At 40.2% G+C, this 15,486-nt stretch overlaps 2 protein-coding genes across 3 annotated transcripts; one reads left to right on the top strand and one right to left on the bottom strand.

Annotated features, from left to right (window-relative positions):
• Positions 1 to 125: 125 nt before the first annotated feature.
• knstrn (kinetochore localized astrin (SPAG5) binding protein) lies at positions 126 to 2,440 on the top strand. Of its 2 annotated transcripts, none has more exons than XM_041959133.1 (9): positions 126 to 248; positions 562 to 624; positions 730 to 823; positions 1,034 to 1,060; positions 1,171 to 1,270; positions 1,466 to 1,580; positions 1,665 to 1,726; positions 2,028 to 2,102; positions 2,219 to 2,440. In XM_041959133.1, the coding sequence occupies exons 2-9, from the start codon at positions 603 to 605 to the stop codon at positions 2,345 to 2,347; spliced, it is 624 nt and encodes a 207-aa protein (XP_041815067.1). In that variant the 5' UTR covers positions 126 to 248; positions 562 to 602; the 3' UTR covers positions 2,348 to 2,440. The 2 variants fall into 2 exon arrangements, with proteins under 2 accessions (XP_041815067.1, XP_041815068.1); XM_041959134.1 differs by having other exon boundaries at positions 166 to 248; positions 595 to 624.
• A 748-nt stretch (positions 2,441 to 3,188) lies between these two features.
• Positions 3,189 to 14,931, bottom strand: LOC121622441 (adhesion G-protein coupled receptor G5-like). Its single transcript, XM_041959397.1, has 17 exons — positions 14,813 to 14,931; positions 14,454 to 14,591; positions 14,229 to 14,276; positions 13,976 to 14,119; positions 13,421 to 13,450; positions 13,018 to 13,113; positions 12,677 to 12,836; positions 12,330 to 12,492; positions 11,592 to 11,726; positions 11,389 to 11,499; positions 11,245 to 11,281; positions 10,876 to 10,976; positions 6,747 to 6,868; positions 4,706 to 4,974; positions 4,533 to 4,626; positions 4,142 to 4,425; positions 3,189 to 3,494 (listed from the first exon to the last, which is right to left on the bottom strand). Exons 1-17 carry the CDS (start codon positions 14,922 to 14,924, stop codon positions 3,334 to 3,336), a joined length of 2,205 nt encoding a protein of 734 aa, XP_041815331.1. The 5' UTR covers positions 14,925 to 14,931; the 3' UTR covers positions 3,189 to 3,333.
• Between the last annotated feature and the right edge of the window lie 555 nt (positions 14,932 to 15,486).

Raw genomic sequence — 15,486 nt, 5'->3', positions numbered from 1 at the left:
TCTCGATTCCGCTCGTTGTTTCTGGCAGTGAAGTTAACTCAACCAGAAATAAGAAGGCATGTACAATTTAGCTCGAATTAATCAAGAAATACAAATCTTCTGACGACCAGAAAGAGCCAAAAGTAGTCGTATCTATACAGGAAATTACGTACCCAAACCGGAATTGGTTATAGAGGGTGGGACGTTTTTGAATTCGTGCGGCTCCGTTTTGACTGTTGACAACTATCAGAGTTAAAATATCCGTCAAGGTAGGTATTTATATTGTGTTAGGAGACCATGTGGCACATATTAATATGTTTCAGTCATGTTGAACGCTTAACTTGCAGCTAAACCAAGCTAATGAAGCGCCTGTTTTGTTGTTTTTTGAAAGGCCTTGTATTTGTGAAATCGCACCAAACTCCATTCAAAATCTATCAATTTTTATGTTCGGCGTGATAGCAAGTTAATAGGGCCTGGTATTACATATATGTTTAGAATACATATAAGCAGAACATGTTTACTTAAGATGTAGTCAAACAGCTGTTTAGTAAATGTGTTTAATCAGATTATCTCTTCATACAGCCTTTGTCATTGCTGGTGTTATATTCATTGCAGATTGAGCAATGTCCTCTAAAATCCCAAGAGGTAAGCATAATTAGCTATTATTTTTTTCACTATGTTGATGAGTACATAACGTTTATGAAGTCAAACAAAAATTATGTCACATTAACAACCCTATGATTTTTCCAGGTGCACAGTTACCTGCAGAAACGAAGGAAAGAACTGCAAATGCTGCCCAAAAGTCAGATGGCATCCTTAAATCTCAAAAAGAAAATGTACCAAGGTAATAAATTGCAAATGAATAAAATTCTGAATGAAATACAATGTGAAGTGAACAAGTTATCCACCCAGAGAAACCTGGACTAACTCTGAAACTAATTTCAGATAAATTCCTTTCCTTTGGTTTAAAGCATCACAAACCCCTCATACCTGCCAGGCACTGAATGTTTGCTTCATAGCTATTTACTTCAAAATTTCCCCTTGTGTCTTCCAGAAAAAATGTTCCTAGAGGTCATAAAGGGTAAGTCACACATTACAGTGCACATCCTGAACATGCAATGGGCTTCAGCCTTTTTTTTTTTTTTTTTTTTTTTTTTTTTTTACACAACTTTATGTCACACCTTTCCACAGGGTCTCCACAAGATACGGGCAACAGGCAGGGCTCGAGGGGCAACATCCGCATTTGATGGCTTCCAATGAGGAGCTGCAGAAAAACCTCACAACAACACAGGTGCAGAGAGCAATTTTAATTTTAAAGTACTTGTAGGACTGTAATGGAATTAAGTGCTTTTATTGTGTGTTTTTTTGTGTCAGGCTCCTGGTTGAATACATTTATCTGCTGTTAGCTGCAGTTGTATTTCTTTTTTTCCCACCTTGTGCTATTAGAATCTCAGCTGCTTTGCTAAAGTCCTTTTCCACAATGCAGAAAAGGGTAGCTGAGTTGGAGCTGCAGTTCAGTGACCTTGAAAAGGAGAACGCAGGGTTACAGAAAAACCTGAAGGACTGTCATGCGCTCCTTGTTGCAGCCAAAATAGACCCAGGTGAATATGTGTCCCCATTTTCAAAATGTGTTTCTGTCAGCCTAATTTATATTGAAAAGAACATAATATCTCTTTGATTCTTAGTTGTAGGAGAAAGGGTTGGAGAAGCTGCACGACAAAATGAAGATCAAAGAAAAGAAGTCATGGTATATATATTTTATTTCTGTTTGCAGGATGTTAAATGTACAGTCATGTTTTATTTGTTATATGCTTTATAAAACTTTAGGAAATTTGAATTAAACCCACACAAATAACTACAAACTGGAAAATAGGTGTAATTACAGTAGAAACATGAACTCATTAAAAGAAAACTGAGAAAAAAACATGCTGTTTTTAAAATAATTTAAATCTACACTATACTTGCATCCTACACTTACATGGTTACATGCTTTTGGCTTCATAGTCAGTGCCATCTAGTAAACACAGTTTTCATTGTCTTTATATCAGAGTGTCTCCAAAGACCTGCTGCATACGTTAAAAGCGTTTGGAGACACTGCATCACAGCAACGTGCTCGGCTGGAGGTGAGTCAGACTCGTTTAAACTTTTGTTTTGACCAGTGTGACTCTGCTATGTGTTGTAGTTGATTTAAGTGATGTTGGAGTGTATTTTAAGTGTTCCTCATTTCACACACTCATAGGAAATCCAAACAACACTGACAGAACTCACCACAGCGCGGGAACATATGATGCAGGAAAGGGAGAACTTTTCCCTGGAGGCTGCTGAAATGGAAAAAGCTCTCAAGGAAGCAGAAGCTCTCTTGTTATAAAAGTGTAAAATATTTCCACAATTTGAAATGACTTGATGCATAATGTTGTATTTTAATGTTCGTGTGACTGAATAAAGGATTCTTATTTCCTCACGTTCGTCATCTCTGCTCATGTTTCAGTCAAAATGTGCTTTTACACACAGCAAGTTCTTATGGGTCAAACAGGAGGTACAATATTTAAGCCATCTAATTTACAATTACCCATATCCTTTTTGAGAGGAAGCTTTATTATAAGATCAGAGGGTGGTGTAAATTCTATATCCCGAAGCATTCAGAAGCTTCAGGTTAGAGGTTCAATATTTCCATTTTTTCCATTGAAAAATTATTACAGTTGATGGTTGTGTTGAGCAAAAAAAAAAAAAAGGTCCCAAGCTCATTAATTGTATGAAACACACCCTTTTCTAATCACTGAAGCTGCAAACCAAAGTATGGTCAAAAGAAACTAAATGATTTAGCATCAAAGCATTTTTCATACACATTATTAACTATCAATGAATATATCAGGAACGATTAAACCCATTATAACGTTACACGTTAGCACACTTTACAGTTAATCCTTTATTAGCTTGCAGTCTGTACTTCAAGGTGGCCATGACCTCTTCACAGTGGTGGAATGTAACTAAGTATGTGCACTCACATGCTGTACTTAAGTGCAATTTTGAGGTATTTGTACTTCTGCACTTGAGTATTTTCATTTTATGTAACCTTTTACTTCTACTCCATTACATTTTGGAAGCCAATATTGTGTTTTTTTTAGTCCACAACAGTCAAATATTAATACAAAACATAAATCAACTAATCAATTCTGATTTATAACAAAGTCCTGATTTTAATCCAGTGATATAAAATATATTATTCTGAAATGGACCATTCTGCATAATGAGTACTTTTACTTTTGGTATTTAAAGTACCCAAGTTTAGCTTAAATAAAAGATTTGAGTGCTTCTTCTACCTTTGTCTCTTGATCTCATTCGTCCTCCGAGCATTTATCCCTTGTCCTGCAAGTTGCCGTAGGGGTTCTCGGAGGTGTCCAGGTCAGTGTTAAGAGTGTTGGTGGTGGTGCTGCTGGTGTTTGTGTGACCACTCACGACACCGTTGATCTCTCCTGAGTGGCTGGTGTTGTAGTAGTAGATGAACAGGAAGAAACCTGCCGGGCAAAGAAAGATGACCAGACAGAAAAACAAGTGGAGCCTAGGACTGTATGTGTAATGTGAATGTAATGTTTGTTCTCTCTCCACTTTACGCCTGTTGCTGATGTAGCACATAGGTCCTCCATTCGAATATGACATCCAGCACATACTCATTCATTCATACTCAGAGTCATGTCTGTATAACCGGTAAATGAAGTGCATTTTTTACTGTTTCTCTTTTTTGATATCCACAAACTCCAAAGGAAAATATCAGTCTTTTACTTTGCGTTCACCAACTAGTCGCTAATTTCGTCTGTCTGCTGTTTGGTGCTGAGCAGGTTGCAAACAGTTATTTAATTAGAGCATTTCGCTAAAGAACAGCTGTCTGCAGCAGCTGGAAATGATGCGAATGAAAGCTGTAAGCGGCTCAGCCCTAAATCTGCGGGTCAAGCTTTAGGCTCTGCGGTGTGGCACTGCAGACTCGGGTGTTAATTCACCATGTGTTCTTGACCACGAGCAACAACATTGCACTATTCATCTGTAGTGAGCGGAAAAATAATGATTAAAGCAGCTTTAGCATGTGAGTAAAGCACCTACATGAACACTGAGTATAAAATGGGCTTAACAAAGCAAGAAATTCAGATCGGATCACAGTTGTGGTTACCTTGGAAGGAGTTGAGGACTGTGAAGATGTAGTAGGCCGGGATCCGGAGGACGCCGTGGGCGAAGAAGGCGAAACCCCATGTGATACCCAGCATGCAGCACAGTCCCAGGATGGTTACAATGCTTTTGCCACTTCTGCCAATTTGTGCATTGGCAGCGTTGCTCCTCTTGAGACAGAAGAGCCAGGACAGCATGATGATGAAGGTGACGAAGGTGAAGAGGAAGACCAACGCGTAGTAGCCTATGTTGACAATGTAGTGGACGGAACTGTCTGTTATCCAGCACCTTTGAACACACATAAAAATGCGCCAGTAAAAGGAAAGGAAGCATGGCTCTGTGGTGTGGTTGTTAAATATGTAATCCACAGACTTCAAGAGAATTTCTCAGCTCACATGGCCACGTTTTCCTCGCTGTCATTCGTGAGGATGACTTGTTCGCCATATTTTCCGATGATGAGCAGGACAACCCCGACTACGCTCGGTAGTACTGCAAGTGGAGACAGAAAACCACTGAATTGCAAATGACACATCCATGATCAGGCCAGGACATAACAACACGTACGAACCCCAGCTGGTAATGGACACTTTGAGTACGTAGTGGCGGATTGCGATATTGCCCCCTGTGTACAGCTGCAGGCAGAGGTGGAAGGCCTGCACGGCAAACCATGTGAACGTGGCCAGCATGAAGTAGTGCATGAGAGCCGCCATGATCTTACAGCCCACGGAGCTCTTCAGCTTCGCCACAAAGTTGTTGATCAGGAAAGTGAAGTTAAGCAGGAACATGGCCGACACCAGGTGGATGAGAATCCTCGTGGCTTTGCTGGCCTTGGTCCTCCTGTGAGGAGAGATGAACAGAAATTACTGTATGTTCAGAGAAAGTGTATAATGCAAGCTCTGGCTGTCAAGTCTATTCAAACTTGACTCATATAAGTAATTTTTATGTGCATATTTTGTAATCCTGCAGATATTTATTTCTATCTTCACTTCTTTGGTCTCTAAACAGTGTTTACATCAAAGGTAAGCACACAGAAAGTATTACCGTGAGCAAAGAAGATAAGGAAACAGATACATGGGATGTTTTTATTTACATAATGCCGTCACTGGATCTATATCACAGTTATTTACATAGCGCTCCCACAATGAAGCTACTATTCAAAAGACTCACTTCCCTCCTGCAAATGTTCTGAACGTGTACCTGCCACAGTGTTCTGCTATTTTGAAAAGTGGGTTTATTTACATAAACTGTCACCACATTAACTGCCGTGGAACAGCACAACCAGCTCTCAACCTGACATGTTTTTTCTGACATATTTTCACACTTTTTGTGTTTAACTTAAAGCATGTTTTGACACACACTTTAAAAAGTGTACTTCTAAATAGATGTAATTGAGTTCTAAATATATTACAAATGAATATATGACTTCAAGTACACTCAAGTATTACTTAAGTGGTACTCAAGGACTACTTGAGTACACTTAAGTATACTTGAAGTCAACGAAAATAGTATTAAAAATAGCTGTAATAAAGACTTCAGCACCTTTGTGTCTGTGAATTGGAATATGGAAGTTTAACATGGTGGTAACTGAATCCATTTTTAATGGTTGCCTTCATCTATTTTTATGTGTCCACTCTGCTTCTTTTATTTGTGATTCAGGCTCTTCTTTCTTAGTCTTCTCTGTACAGGAACAATCTCAGTATGTTTGCTACATAGTGAAAAAACTTTACATTAAAATCACTGGAAAGTTCAAAGAAGAACTGAAGAAGATTTTGGAAATGGACTTCCCCCTGGACCCACTTATATTTTTATTAGATGTATTTCCTAACCACCTTTTTACTATCGAACAATGTTACATAATGCATATTTTGTTGATGATTGCAAGAAAAATGATTACTGTCAATTGGATGAAAGCAAGCCCTCCCATGACTTCACAATGGCTACAAAAAGTAAGGCATGTCTACATGATGGAGTCTATGACTGCTCAGTTACAGTTAAAAATGCCTACTTTTTTACGAAGATGGGCACCAGTCATTGACTATCTTGGTTAGGACACCCATACCAATATTTTGTTTTTTGTCTTTTTTTTTTTTTTGTACCATTTTTGTAATACTGTAGATATGTATTGAAATAACTAAATGTGTGCTCTTCTTATATTGTTATTTTTATATGACAAATGAAGCCCAATCTCAAGATGAATTTTGTTTTCATTATGTTAATTGCCTGTTTTTTGCATTAAGGCAATAAAGTTCAAAAAAAAAAAAAAAAAAAATCACTTGAAGAATCATATCTTTATATGACTGTGGAAATGTTTTAATATTCTGCACTTAAAAAATTGGGGATATTACTTCAGCCGAGTCCTGTGTTTTTAGACTCATATATTAAAATTTAACGCATTTTAGGCCAACAGACATAAATTATTATATAATACATATTATATACATAATTAATACATAAATTATTTGCTGTTGAATTTTAATCCTAACCTGTGCGGAGAAGGCTTTGAAGCAGAATTATTTTGGTAGCAGTAATGCTTTATTCTATGTCACCATTATTTCCTGGATGTTTTTAATCTGAAACTAATTATAGGGACAAAATTCTCTCATCCTCACCTCAGAAGGAAGTGCATGAAGAGGACGATGCTGAGGAAGAACATGGACAAACCACAGCCAACTTGGGTGATGATGGTGAGGGTGTTGAGGTCAGAACTTGAAGTGGTTTCATTAAGAGGTGCCTGCAAAGAGCAAAATTAAACATGGTTAAGCATGTTGTCACAGAAACTGGTGTTGGCAATCAGGCTGGATTCATTAAAGGGGGGGGGGGGGTTAGCAGTTCACAGTGCAATCAGCTGAGACGTTCATACAGAGAATGTCCAAATATTTTGTTGGAGCTATTTATTTATTGGTATTTAGTGTTGTTTAGTTTAGTATTTAGATTTGATTATTCTTAATCAATTTATTTGATTTCCTTATGATTAGATTTCTGTTAGTATTCTGTTTATCTGTTTAGTATAGGTGTTTTCTTGTTTGTCATTTGTGGTTTTGTTTCATTTGGGCACGTTAGGGGTGCACCCGATGATATAAGTAGGGCTACGGTAAGGGACCAGCATGCACCTGGGTGGGCAAATGGTTTTTTACCGGAGCGGGAGAAGCACTGTGGAATGTCTTTGTTCTTTGCTGGCTCGCTGTTTGGTTAAATAAACCACGTTTTTTGTTGACATTGAACATGACATTTGTTTGGACATTATGTTTTTCCCATCTGCGTACACCACAAACCCATGGTGCAGCAGTAGCCCTTTGATTTTTTATGATTTCAAGTTTGAAATTTTTTGTTGCTTGGACAAACGGCTACTACATCAAGTAAAAAACCTGCCCTTGGACTCAGGGGAAATACACTTCATTGCCGTCGTTTGGATTACTGGACAAATGGAAGAGGTTGTTTGATCACCCTTTGGATTCGTATTCCACTGGCAGGAGAAGAGGTTAAAGTCTGAACAAGACACCTCTCCTCTGCTCTGCTTTCCCCGCCCCATCTTCTCGCTCTGCCAATAGGAAGAGAACCAGGAAGAGGAAGTTTAGATAAGGTGGGGGTGTGGCCAGCTAGAGTCTCTCTTTGGGACCATGCGGCCTGTTCAGGTGAGTGTGCGTGGTAAGATACAGAGCTGGCTTGTTTTTTGATCTTTTTGGTTCTTTTTCTTGGTGCAGTTGGTGAGAGGCAGGGGTAGATGATGGTAGTGTGGCAATCGGCAGTTACAGAGAAGTGTTCAGAGAAGAGGCAGACCTTGAGGAGTATACATCATCTGTATTGTCTTATGTTCAGTTCTGCACTGATGCTGTCCTCCCTGTTAAGACCATCACAGTGTTTCCCAACCAGAAACCATGGCTGGACAGCACAGTGCGGTCCCTGCTGAAAGCTCGGGATACTGCCTACAGATCTGGAGACAGGCTGGCTTATAGCAGGGCTCGAGCAGAGCTGAAGAAAGGAATCAAGCAGGCCAAGCTCCAGTACAAAAACAAAATTGAAGATCACTTCAAGAACAACAACCCACAGAGCATGTGGAGAGGCATCAGAACCATAACGGACTACAAGCCGAACACACAGCTCACCAGCCACGACCCCGCCCTGCCTGACACCTTGAACAGCTTCTTTGCCCGCTTCGACACATCAGGCAGCAGAGAAGTCACACACCTACCCCGGCTGGAGGAGCAGCACCAGCCCCTCGTCCTGCAGCAGCACCAGGTGTCATCCACCCTGAGGAGGATCAACACCCGCAGAGCTGCAGGACCGGATAAGGTGCCAGGCAAGACTTTGAGGACATGCGCTGACCAGCTAGCAGGAGTGTTCCTGGACGTTTTCAACCTGTCCCTGCAGCTGTCCACGGTTCCTGAGTGCCTCAAGTCCTCCACCATCATTCCGGTACCGAAGAAGACATCCATCACCTGCCTGAATGACTACCGGCCTGTTGCACTGACCCCGGTAATCATGAAGTGCTTTGAGCGTATTATTCTCAGGTACATCAGAGACTTCATCCCCTCGGACCTAGACAGCCTTCAGTTTGCTTACAGAGGGAATCGGTCCACAGAGGATGCTGTCTCCATCACCCTGCACACAGCCCTGACCCACCTGCAGCAGCCCAACACCTACGTCAGGATGCTATTTGTAGACTTTAGCTCAGCTTTTAACACCGTCATCCCAGACAAGCTGGCGCTGAAGCTACACACGGTGGGTCTGCCTGCGTCTCTGTGCCACTGGATCAGAGACTTTCTCACCAACAGGCCTCAGGTGGTGAGAATAGGGAACATCACATCATCCCCTCTGGTCCTCAGCACGGGCACGCCACAGGGTTGTGTGCTCAGCCCAGCCCTCTTCACCCTGTTTACTCACGACTGTGCTGCCATCCACCCCACCAACACAGTCGTGAAGTTTGCGGACGACACTACAGTAGTGGGTCTCATCTCAGATAACAACGAGACCCACTACAGAGAGGAGATACACCAGCTCACCCAGTGGTGTTCAGCCAACAACCTGGTGCTGAACACAGGGAAAACCAAGGAGGTCATTGTGGACTTCAGGAGGTCCAGGAAGACGGATCACGCCCCCCTCCTCATGGACGGAGAAGTGGTGGAGCGTGTGGACAACATCAGGTTCCTGGGCCTCCACATCACATCTGACCTCTCCTGGTCCATGAACACCTCCCGCCTGGTGAAGAAGGCACAACAAAGGCTCTTCTTCCTCAGGAAGCTGAAACAGGCTGGACTCTCCTCTCGGTTGCTCGTTAACTTCTACAGGGCCACAATTGAAAGCATCCTCTGCCTCAGTGTGACAGTGTGGTATGGCAGCTGCACGGCACAGGAGAGGAAACAACTGGCACGGGTGGTTAAAACTGCACAGGGCATCGTGGGCTGCCCCCTCCCTGACCTAGACTCTATATATGAAGGTCGGGTCAGAAAGAGGGCGAGATCCATCGCCACGGACCCCAGCCACCCGGGCCACAGACTGTTTGTACCGCTTCCATCAAGAAAGCGGTACAGGAACATCCGCACCACCACTAACAGACTGAGGGACAGCTTCTTCCCCAGAGCTGTTAGAGCTGTCACCCCCAGCAGCACCTCACTGCAGTGAGAGACTGTGTGAACTGTGAACACTGCACACCGCACTTTACACCTACACCTACACCTCTACCTCCACCTGCACCTTCTGTGTACTTGACTTTTATGTACACACATATACTATAATTATATACATTTTAGTATATCAGCACATTTCAGTTTCATTGGCATATTTTATTCTGTCGGAACATTTCACTGTGTATATTTTATATTTTATTCTGCTTGTATATTTTATTCTGTTTGCACATTTCACTTCCATATTTTATTGTTTATTGTTTAGTATATTTTATTGCCTAAGTATATTTTCATTCTGTTATATTTTTAATTGCTTCACGAATATTTTTTTTTTATTGCATGTTGGTTTATTTTATTTTATTGTAGTTATCTTAATTTTATTCACTCTTTCTAGCCTTATCTTTCTTACCATCTAACATGGGGGTTGCAATGAAAATTTCATTGACATGTGCAATGACAATAAAGACTCTTGAATCTTGAATCTTGAATCTTACATGTGGCATCTAGGCCTGTGGTAGCATTGTAGCAGCTAACAATAGCTAAAGCGGTGAGAGTATGATAGTATCTTAGCAGTTAGTATTGGTAGCTAGCAATTAACATTAACAGTATAGGTGAATCTAGCTTTATTGTCTTCTTCTGTTCTCTTAGCAGGTAGCGGTTAGCACGTAACATTAGCTAAATGGTAGCATCGGAACTGTATTGTCTTCTTCTGTTCTTCCTAGCGGTTAGCATTAGCATTAGCAATAGTTAAATGGTAGCATCGGTACTGGCCACTACCTGGAGCATCTCTGGGTCAGTTGAACGTGGCGGTGCTGTTTGGATTGTGTAGGAGCAGTGTGAACTGGCACTAGGGGGGGTGACTCTGGGACGCCGGAGTTCACTGCCTAACCTCCTGGAGGTGTAGTGGGACTAAGTAGGCGAAACACTGTTGAAGGGAGGTTTCCACCTGATGACCCCCAGAGACGTGTTAGGAATCACTGCTCTTTGGCAGGTATAGAGGCAGATTAGAGCTCCAAGGTTCTTCACTGAGAATGAATCCTCTTTTTGAGCACAAGTATCTTGTGTTTAAATTAACGAGGATGTATCATGAAAATGTTGCAAAAGGAGTAAAACTCACCAATAAGATAGCAAAAAATGTCAAATGCGAACACTGGCACGTAATGTTGTCTTCAGTTTTTATTGTCAGACATCCGCTGTCAGTCCAGTTTGTTTGGTTTCCTAAAAGACAGAAACATGTAAACAGTGCAGATCTGAAACTGAAGGGTTCATGAGTGCATTTGAGATCAAAGTGTCACTGCATCAGCCAATCAGGTTTAATGCAAGCCTGCTTAAGAGGAGCAAACGTTTTACACAGCAACATAAATTTCCATGTAACACATTTAATAACAAATGAATGATAAAGCATCACTCGTAGGTAGTGTAGACTTACAGTTTTTTAAAGCAATATCTTACATCTACTTGTGAATTAGCAAGTGGGAGAAAATACCTTCTCCATTCCATGACTGACAAGATGGAGTTCCCTCCTGTGAACAAATCACAGAGCTGCATTAACAAATGTGGTTCTTGGAAGGTGAACCCAAAGAAGTGTATATAACACTCATTTGATGATGCCCTTTTTTGTTTAACTTACGTATGTCACATTCCGAAAAGTGAAGGATATTGTGTCTGTGAGATTGCTGATCATGGTTCCCATTTCAATGGCTAAAACCTCATCACCCAAAACAGTGCTGTTCTTCTCATCCTGAAAACATGGAACAACTACAACGTAGTAACATAATCAAATATGTGTATCTGCAGTAGCAGTGTAGGTGAAAGTGAGTTTTTTTTTCTTACCTTAGCAAGATTGGGGAATCTGAGAAATGCTGCAAATGGTGCACTTATGTTCATCTTGGCAGATTTTTCAAACGCTTCTTTCGGCACTGTAACAGATCTTGCAAATGACGCCAGACTATCTCTGCTTTCTATAATCTGCAGGGAAGAGCACAACAAGTGTTACATTGTTGGATTTCACATGATAGGTTGGCATGGGGGTCTATGGGGATTGACTCGCTTTTTGAACCAGCCTCAAGTGGCCATTTGAGGTACTGCGGTTTTGCCACTTCCATATTGGCTTCATTTCTCAACAATGGAGGTTACTGCTTGGGCGATTCCCCTTAAAACCGCAAAATTGTTGTTTTCATCAGGCTCTATGACAGTCTGGTCCAGCACTTTGGTGCAGACTGGAATATATCAGTGCTTATCTGTTGGACTGCCATGAAATTTTGTACATTTATGACATTTTTTGGCTTTCGAGTAATAATTCTCCACAACTATTGGATGGATTGCCATGAACTTTGATACTGATATTTATGTCCCCCTTAGGATGAAATAAAAGCTGTGGTGATTCTAAGACTGTTCTCACTGCACCATCAGGTCAAAATATCTATTTACTCATTACTTTTTATGACCAAATACCTGCAACACTCACAACATTCCCATAAGCAACAGCTGCACCCTGTGTTTACTGCTAATTAGCGACTGGTCTGTTGATGTAGCACATGCATGAAGGTCAAATTAAAGTGAAGCACCCACGTTGATGCTCTCATTTGAAGATCCATATGCAAAGGAGACTTCTTGTACGTCTGCAGGATCCGTTTCTTTCACTAAGATACCGGTGACTCCTCCTCCTATAGTCACTGCAGCTGAAGACACATTGATGGAGGTGGCAAGGTCTGACATTTTGGTCATGACTTCACTGTTGACAGATGGAAGAATATTTAAGCCCTGCAGTTGTGGTATCAATCTTCTTATCTCCAAGAAAACGACTAAGCAAAGTTCAGTGTAGCTTATTTCATTTCTTCATAAAAAAAAAAAACTACACAGTTAATCTCGCACAGTTTCAAACTCTTCCTTTAATAAATTCATGGAGTATGTCTTACGCAGCTTGGGCAGGACGGACTTCTTCTCCCTTTTCAAAGCCTCCATTCAAATAAGCAAGATCTAGTTTTGCCTCAGGCTTTTTCACTGGATTATCACAGTTCAAACAGCCTGTCTTTGTTGCTGTTATGTTGATGATGTACTTGTTCATCACCAGTGGAACTGCAAGGAAGGAACATCTAGTTTTATCTCAAGCTAGCATTTTTTACAACTTGAAATGCACTTCCATTCACTAGAGCAAACATTTGTAAGGTCAAATATTGTGTATAACCACTTAAAGCCGGTGTCCATAGCATGGTCCATAGCAACAACAACAACAGCAAAAGCCAGAAAGAGAACTCACCCATTTGGTTGCAGTAGTTGTGATCATAAGTAGATTCTTCACATATGGATTTTGTATGCAAGCATGCAATCCAGCAATGTTCTTTTTCTGAAAATCCTGTCAGAATTTAACACCCACCCACCACAAAGAACAAATATTAGCCAACCAGGACCAAGCTAGAGAGGCATGCTTCAGAAACTAAACAGCTACAACTATGTAACAAGGTCTTTGATATTATTAAACTGGTGAATATAAGGCTGACTCTACAAGAGGTAGTAAATTCTAAATTATTCAATTAACTTAATGAGACTTAACCATTGCATATTTCCAAATTCTAAGTTAAGTGTAAGTGTAATTATATTTGATTAGCTCTGTTTTTATCATTTGATTTTCAAAGACTGAGCTGTAAAAGAAACGTGCTTACCTGTGATGAGATCTTTTTCACATGTTGAACCTGGATTATATGAAAAATTTATATTAGCAAAACAAATAAACAAATGGTCAGTTGTATGTTTGCATCTTTAAAGAAAAACTGTTTTTCTTCTTTTTATTTTTAAAGGGCCAGGTCAGCCAAAGTACACACTCACACAGACAGTTGTGTTTCTATCACATCTGGGGACATTATGTAGACTTACATTCACGTTGTGAAGACTTATCCGAACCCTGACCACAGCCACTGCTTCCCTAACCCTAACCCTAATGTGAAGATAAACCTAACCTTAATCTAGCCTTAATCCAACTCTTCACCCTGAAAAAGATTTATGCATTTCGTTCCCATAAGGAAGGCGAGTCCCCACAATGTGACTACGTACACCCATGTATGTCCCCACAACGTGAGTAATACACGTACACACACAGACAAACAAGCAGACATCTTTAGCATTTTCCTTTCATCTGCTCTGCTACACTGGATAATAACTACAGTAAATGGAATTTTGTGATGCTCAAACATTGAAAAATGACATTAGTTATGTATCACCTGTGAGGTTAGATACAACAGTGTTGCACTTCTTCCCCTGCAGAACATACAGATGAACGTTCGTCTTTATATGACTTTTGGAAATGTGCAGTAGGGAAGCAGCATCCTTTGTCTCCATTTGTGGCCACTCGCTCTGCAAAGTCTCTGTTGATTCAAACCAGAAATCCATTTTTATTTTATTGAAATGTTGATGATCACTAAATGTTTTTGAAAATGCAGTTTTCAGTGAGTATAACAAGCAGGTTGTACTCACGTCGTCCTGTTGTGCCATTCTGCAGAAATACTATACAACCTTTTGCTGCTGAGAGGTAAAAAATGCCGTCGTCTTTATGTCAGGTAGTAATTTCAAAGTATTCTTATATCTCTTGCATGCTTTCACACTGTATTTTACAGCAGTTACTCTTCTTATAGTTTCCCATAGTTTGTGATTAAATAAACAACCTCTGTACTCAAAATGTTTATTATAGTTTTGACTCACCTGAAGTCCACTGCTTTGGTGTTTTGATGACGGCATTGAACTTGTCAGGAACAACAAATGGTTTGTTACCGCTGGTCAAACATTTCTTGAGTTTCCCAGAAGTTTTATCTTGACACCACGGATGACTCTTTCCTGTAGCTGTAATAAACACAATCAAATCAGATAATGAGCTCAACAGATACATACTCATAACGCAATATGATAACCATAACAGATCCTAAGACTGTTCCAGTTCTATATTCAGAATCAAAAATGTAATCCCTTAAGAGAATGATATAATGTCATATACAGGCGTCAAATTCAACAGGGATACAAAGATTCCTATCAGGATTTAGTACTTGGAGATCGTGTCTACTTACAAATCCACAGAAGGCCCACGAACAAAACCCACGTCCTCCAGTTCATGTTCTGTTCTGATGGCTTTAAGTCTCCGACAGGATGTGTGATCCAGTCACCGCTGCAGTTGATCATTAAAAAGTATTGCTCCTGAGTACTTTTTCTGTTATTCTCAGTCATAAATTACCCACATATTTTAATTCTTGCCCGTCTCTTGGCAGAAGCAGCATCAAAGAGCTGAACATAAGCAGTAAGAGTGAACCTGTTGAAGGATGAATAAGTTGTCACGCTGACTTTGCATAGCTGCCCGCTTCTGAAATTTTGCTTTGCAAATTCACAGTTCCTGAAAATATCATCATGCATGAATTCTTGTGCCACTCTCCTATAAGCAGTATGATTTAGATAACATATGCCTGGATGAATATCCAGTGATGATGCAACAGAATGGTTTTTGTTCATGATATATGCTCGTTTGTGCTCTCCTGACTACTTTTTTCTAATATTTTTTTAATAAGAAGTAAATATTCAAGAGGAAAGTACAAACAATGATGACTATTTTAAATCTAAATTTGACCTTTATTTACACAGTTGCTGGTCAATTTGAATTGTATTTGGATGGATTTTAAAAAATATATACAGTCCATAAAATTTAATTTATTCTTATTACACCTAACTAAACTAAACAGATGTCAAAACA

Source organism: Chelmon rostratus, chromosome 18 (genome assembly GCF_017976325.1).
Source record: "Chelmon rostratus isolate fCheRos1 chromosome 18, fCheRos1.pri, whole genome shotgun sequence".
NCBI lineage: Eukaryota > Metazoa > Chordata > Actinopteri > Chaetodontiformes > Chaetodontidae > Chelmon > Chelmon rostratus.
Note: the sequence above shows the minus strand (reverse complement) of the source record. Positions and strands in the feature narration are given on the sequence as shown.